Genomic DNA, 6,713 nt, shown 5'->3' on the forward strand with positions numbered 1-6,713 from the left:
GAGTTTCCTGTCCGACGTCATTAGGTGCGTGCGTTGTGTTTGCCCAAACATTTCATGGAAGAGTAAATAGAAAGCTCTGCGAACGTGGGTGGCATTGTCATACATAACCACCCACCCACGTAGACTTTCGACTTTCGACTTTCCGCATTTCCCGGAGCTTTTCCCCCTGTTTTTCCGAAGCTTTGTCAGCTGCTGCTCGCGCCAGGATGTGGCCACGAACAGCCGGGAGGAGAGCGCGAACGTGAACGAGAGAGAGAGAGAGCCAGCGAGAAGGATTCGCAGCGAGCGCGGACTTTGGACTCGCTGGTATCCTTGCAGAGAGTCCTGGCGGCGGAGTAGCGGAGGTGGCAGCAACAGCGGCAGCGCAGTTACAGCTATTGGCAACAACAAATACATACACATGCACACTCGCACATCGATATCCGTATCCAGAAGAGGTCCTTTCTAGAGGCAGGAAAAGCAAAAAGTGGACACTGGTCACGACTCCTCGACGCATCCCAGTAGCGGAGCATGCAAATCGGTTGTCGCCGCTGGTGCTGGGCAAACTGCAGTTCCACATCGCAGGTCAGAAGTACACCCACACACACTTGGCCAGGATACATGGCGCTATGCGAGATTAGGCAACTGCAAGCAGGACACTAGAAAACCGCCATGGCACTGGTGCACACATTCCTGGGCACCTGGGAGGTGAGTTGCTTTGCTGCTTTCCAACTACCTGGTGCGGTTATCCATCTAACATACACACACACACACACTCCCAAAAATCCCCAGATTGTCTGCTGCACGTTCGAGGGCAAGCGGGAGCTGTCCGGTCTCGAGGGGTAAGCTAATCCTGAAGCAGCGCATAGCCATCCTAATCCTCTTGCTTCCACTTAGCATCAAGTTCCGCCTGGATGACACCAGTGACATTACCTGGTACAATGACCTGGTCAGCCCGCTTCCGGAATCCAAAGACTGCGGCACCTTCTGCGAATCGGCCAGTGTCCTCTTCAGCTGCGAGACCTTCGATGTCCACGAGATCAATCCGCGCCTGGTCTTCGGCGCCTTTGCCGGCCACAGCATCGAGTTTAGCGTATGTATTACACATGTATAACTCATGCAGAGCCCGTTTGATTAACCTTTGACCTTTACCTTTGACCAATCGCAGACCAACACCTTAACGCCGACTGATACGCTGGTGCTCAACTGCGAGAACTGGTATGCCGTGGAGTGCAAGCGGCTGCAGGACAACCAAGCCGCCGGCCAGGAGAAGCAACTGAGCTTCGGCGAGGCCCTGCAGGAGTCCTATTTCAGCGATGTGATGGTGAAGAGCTCCAGTGGCCTGGAGTACGCTCTGCACGCCTCCATACTGCGGCTCAATGGCTTCGATTGCAGCATGTACGTGAACAGTGCCCCATCATCGGCTGCCCCACGTCCTGCGACCAGGTCCTGCCACAGTGGTCCGAACACCCCGAATCCCATAAGGATCTCCGTGGCGCCGGCGGCCAACGATGATGGGCATGACAAGTCCCTGCCGCGCCTCAATCTCTCGCCCATTTACCTGCAGCCGCCGTGTGATTTCCAGACCATGCCGTCGTCCGGCTTGGGCGCCCAGCGAGTGCATCAGTTCAGCAGCAGCTTCAATTGCCTGAGCAACGGCAATGCCGGCGACTCGGAGTCGGTGGTCAGGACCACAGGTCTGCTCAGCCTCGAATGTGGCGGCGGAGGCGGTGGTGGTGGTGGTGGCATGTATCGTCTGCCACCCACCTCGCACTCGGATTCGCACCTGGAGACATCGCAGTCGCACTGCAAGAACATCTTTAACTTCTGCCAGGACCTGATGCTGCAGCCAACGCCCACGCCCTTGCCACCGACCGCTGGTCTGGCCATTTGCAGCATCCGGAGGCCACCACTATCGCCGTACCGTGCCCGCAGTCCCTCGCCTTTTCCCAGCTCCATGGACACGCCGCCCTCGTCGCCCCTAGCGCCCGTGGGCGTGCTGTGTAACCTGCCCAACTTCCTGCTGGGCCCCGTCCTGCACTGGCTGTACACGGAGTCTCTGCTTCCGGACCTGGACGAGGATGTGTGCGAGAAGCTCATCAGCTTTGCGGAGCTGCAGCCGTCGCTTACCAAGCTGGTGGAGCCGACTCGCAAGTACCTGCGGCTGATACGACTCAAGAAGTGTAAGCATCACGCGAGAGACTATATCCTGATTACATATTTCTGAGTAACTCCTAATCGATTGCTTGCAGTTGTGGTCAATGTTACCATGGATCTGCACGGCATTCTCAATCGGGTCATCCAGTGCATCAATCCCGGGAATATTACCCGCGATCCGGCGCAGCTCTATGCCACCTTCCAGGATGCCTTGCGCGAGTGTGCCATAGGTGAGTCACTGGGATATTGGTTATCCAGTTTCCATAAAAGGATGTATCTTTTTTCAGGCTGCGCCAAGGTGCTGCAGTTCTGCAACATCTTCATCACGGATGCCGCTCACATGACGCGTTATCAGAAGAACGAAATCGTTAAGTACATCCGCACCCGCATTCCCATCTTCATGTCGCAGGTTCAGCAGCTGCTCCAGAATGTGCTTGGAGTCTTCGTGGGTCTGAGTGTGGATGAAAAGGCCGAGCTGGTGAATTACCTAGTACCTGAAGTGAGTTGGCATGCAACTAATCTAAGCTAAGGCACTAATCCAATCTATCCCACAGATCGAATCAACCTTATTTGTATTGACCGCTGTGATAGAGAAAATCAAAAACTCACTGGAAATCATGTGTAAGGTGAGCTATCAGGATTATAAAGAGTTCCCTTAGCTGTATACTAACTAAATTACCCGTTTAGGATCTTAAATGCTCCCACTTGGATCTCTCGCTACAACAACAACAGGCGGACGATGCTATTGTCATGAAACTGCAGATTGCCGATGGAGGCGAACCCTCGCCACGTCCTCGTCGCGGTGCTCCCGTGGGTCTAACGCTCTACGATAATCTCTCGGACAAGCAACGCCTCAGTTCCGCGGAAAACGACCTCAAGTTTGTACTGTACATGTACGAGGTGCGGAAAATGCGCGACATTTACGGCCGGATTGTGGCGGCCCTCGAAATAATCAAGGACAAAAAGTGGGTGAGCATGGACCATGGGTTAACCCAACCTAATGATCTCTAAAATGTTACAGGACTACGTTCTGCGAAATGGATTTCCTGAGCAAGAGCAGCACAATCAACCAGAACCTCGAGCAACTGATTATGGACATTCCCGCTTACATCTTCATTGTGGAGAACCTGTCGGATCGACTGGACGACAAGCTCGGCTGGAAGGAGTTCAAGTTCTGCTTCAAGCTGGCCACCAGTCAGATAGTAAGCACACTGGTCCACCTGGATGACTGAGATCTGCAGTTTAACGTGTACTTCACAGAATGGCGTCATTGCCAAGCTGCTGGACCACAAGGACGCGCTGCGAGACGCCATCAGTCAGATCTGCATGCTGGTGCGGAAACAGGAGTTCACCCAGTCGGTGATCGAGCTGGGATTGCTGGACGACACCTGTCTGCTGTCGAACAATTTGAAAATGCCCGATCATGAGAACAACCTAAATCAGGGCCTAAGCGACAAGGATGCCATGAATCTGGATCGCAAACAATACTATGATTATAACACCATCAAGGTAATGAATGCATATCCTAGGCATATCCTTTGCCATCTGACTAACGTTTCCCATTTGGCCTTCAGTTAAACCTCATTCGGCACCTCTGTGAGCCACCCATTGCCGCCAGCAGCAATCTCTCGAAGAATGCCCTACGCCTGCTGCACTCCACCCAGCTGGCCGACATGGAGTTCGAGGTTCACACCTACGCACCCACGCCAAGTGCCGGCAAGCCAGGAGGTGGAACTGAAGCTCTTACCGAAGCCGCGGAGCCGGCAGCGAAAGCGCTGCAGGTGCACAGCTTCAAGGCACATCGGGTGATTGTGGCCGCTCGGTGTGAGTGGTTCAAGAAGGCCCTGATGTCGGGCATGCAGGAGTCGATCAACCGGAAGGTCATTATCACAGACACCTCGCCCGTGATCTTTCGACGCCTGCTCCTCTATCTCTACGGCGCTCCCATCGATCCCACGGTTGGTGCCGAACAGGTGTGCGAGCTTATGCTCCTCGCCGATCGCTACTCCATAGATGATCTTAAGGTGAGGGAATCTTAAGGTACTTCAGCATTTGTTTGTGTACTATAACTATCTGTAATTCGAACAGGAATTGTGCGAAAACACGCTTTACGCTCTTATTGACGAGGACTCCGTGGTCTGCCTTCTGGGAATAGCGGATCGCTATATGGCCACCGCTTTAAAGTCGAAATGTCTTTCTTTTCTCTCGCAACACGCGCAACTGACCAAGTGTGAGATATTCAAGGAATTGCCGCAGACACTTCAGGTGAGCATATATATGGATATGGGGATGAACGATAATCACATTAATGCACATTCCCTTTCAGCTGGAAGTTATGGATTTGATACACTGGTTCGGACGGGTCTCGGAGCCGTGGAACGATCGCGGATTCAAGCCGCGGAGCAGCTCGCGCCACAGCCTAAAGAGTCCTTCGAAGCCGCGATCGCGATCCCGCAAGTCCTCGCCCTCCTACATGTGACGCCGACAAAGCGCCATTGAACACACGAATGCCAACTTCTTGTGATAATTTTAGAAGACTTCGCTATCCAGATCATGATCATATGGATGGATATAGTCAGTAAGGCGGTGAGGAGAGGAGAGGAACATGTTAACCAAGGACGATCTATGCCATGACTATAGTTTAGACTATACAGGGCGCAAAGATTGCTTTAATCACTTACAGGAATGACCAGGACTCGTCCTTTTCTTCTTCGATTAGGTAAAATGTATCACCGGAACTGATGGAATATTCCCAAATATCAAGCCAAACACAATGGGCAAACATGACCTGATTTTAATGAGTTTTACTTAGTTCACTAGTAGGTAGATAGGAATTTTCCGTTTAATTAACATGTTTTCTCTCGAATTCTTTCACTTATGTTGGAAACCCGCTTCCACAAGTGTAAATCATTGGAATAGTCGTCGGATTTCGCTTGATTACAACAGCAAAAGATCGATTAAGTATAGAACGAGAATAGGTGTAAATGTAAATACACAAAATGATTAGTATAGAAAAACTTTTCGAAACACTCCTTATTTCGAAATTCTCTCTGTTTTGTGGTCCACTTGTGGCGTAGGTTAGTTGTACACTTATATTCTGATGACGGGTAGGTAGAATCTAGTCAAGTGAATAATTGTTTTGTATTGGGCTAACGTAATATTGACAAAATACATAATACTAATATTTTCGGTTGACCGAAGATTGTTGGCTACACTATTGTAAACTAACTAGCGTATTTTGACATATAGACACATATTAAATTTAAAACTAGACTATTTACCACGTGAAATTCGGCGAATTTTATGTAAACGACAACAGCGTATTTATACCCGTTACTCGTAGAGTAAAAGGGTATACTAGATTCGTTGAAAAGTATGTAACAGGCAGAAGGAAGCGTTTCCGACCATATAAAGTATATATATTCTTGATCAGGATCAATAGCCGAGTCGATTTGGCCATGTCCGTCTGTCCGTCCGTCTGTCTGTCCGTCTGTCCGTCTGTCCGTCTGTCCGTCTGTCCGTATGAACGTCGAGATCTCAGGAACTACAAAAGCTAGAAAGTTGAGATTAAGCATACAGACTCCAGGGACATAGACGCAGCGCAAGTTTGTCGAATCATGCTGCCACGCCCACTCTAACGCCCACAAACCGCCCAAAACTGCCACGCCCACACTTTTGAAAAATGTTTTGATATTTTTTCATTTTTGTATTGGTGTTGTAAATTTCTATCGATTTGTCAAAAAAAATTTTGCCACGCCCACTCTAACGCCCACAAACCGCCCAAAGCTGCCACGCCCACACTTTTGAAAAATGTTTTGATATTTTTTCATTTTTGTATTAGTCTTCTAAATTTCTATCGATTTGCCAAAAAACTTTCTGCCACGCCCACTATAACGCCCACAAACCGCCCAAAGCTGCTACGCCCACACTTTTGAAAAATGTTTTGATATTTTTTCATTTTTGTATTAGTCTTGTAAATTTCTACCGATTTGCCAAAAAACTTTCTGCCACGCCCACTATAACGCCTACAAACCGCCAAAAACTGTGTTTAAGACTCTCCTTTTCCCTTCCACTAGCTGAGTAACGGGTATCAGATAGTCGGGGAACTCGACTATAGCGTTCTCTCTTGTTTTTCATTCGATTTGAAAGCGTATCAAAAACAGAATATGTGTACAAATATTATGTGTAAATTACATTATTGTACTAATTCAATACATTTCTTGTTGTCTTTTTAAAACATATCACAACCTAACTCTTTTTATTAGATACAGATTATAAAAATGTACGTATGTAAGTAACGCCAGTAAAAAAATTTGTTTTAGCAGTTTATGGGTGGTATTAATGGAAATAAATATGTTAAAACGGCAATTTCTGAATGGTATGATATAAACAACAGGTAAGATATACTGATTATCAACAAAATTAACAAGTTACGAGCCTGGGAAAAATAACATTTCATACTATATCATACAACAAATTTTTTTTAGGAGTCAAAGTCAAATTTCTAACGGCCCAGACATTGGGATGTGTAATAATCGCTAGCTCTGTAGTAACTAGTACAACACAGGTAAAGTTCA

General features: G+C 48.5%; 1 protein-coding gene across 1 annotated transcript; it reads left to right on the forward strand.

Moving 5' to 3' along the window:
• The first annotated feature begins 8 nt into the window (after positions 1 to 8).
• LOC120455152 lies at positions 9 to 4,928 on the forward strand. Its single transcript, XM_039641060.1, has 13 exons — positions 9 to 687; positions 772 to 821; positions 877 to 1,072; positions 1,148 to 2,162; positions 2,232 to 2,366; positions 2,424 to 2,635; positions 2,691 to 2,762; positions 2,824 to 3,101; positions 3,158 to 3,338; positions 3,397 to 3,645; positions 3,711 to 4,160; positions 4,225 to 4,401; positions 4,463 to 4,928. Exons 1-13 carry the CDS (start codon positions 652 to 654, stop codon positions 4,613 to 4,615), a joined length of 3,204 nt encoding a protein of 1,067 aa, XP_039496994.1. The 5' UTR covers positions 9 to 651; the 3' UTR covers positions 4,616 to 4,928.
• Positions 4,929 to 6,713: the final 1,785 nt, after the last annotated feature.

Source organism: Drosophila santomea, chromosome X (assembly GCF_016746245.2).
Source record: "Drosophila santomea strain STO CAGO 1482 chromosome X, Prin_Dsan_1.1, whole genome shotgun sequence".
In the NCBI taxonomy this organism is placed as follows: Eukaryota; Metazoa; Arthropoda; class Insecta; order Diptera; family Drosophilidae; genus Drosophila; species Drosophila santomea.

Excerpts from the sequence above, each read along its gene's own strand:
- LOC120455152 (XM_039641060.1), top strand. The coding sequence starts at position 652 with ATGGCACTGGTGCACACATTCCTGGGCACCTGGGAG. Across the intron at positions 2,367-2,423 it reads CTTGCGCGAGTGTGCCATAG|GCTGCGCCAAGGTGCTGCAG; the intron begins GTGAGTCACTGG and ends ATCTTTTTTCAG. Across the intron at positions 3,339-3,396 it reads AGCTGGCCACCAGTCAGATA|AATGGCGTCATTGCCAAGCT; the intron begins GTAAGCACACTG and ends TGTACTTCACAG.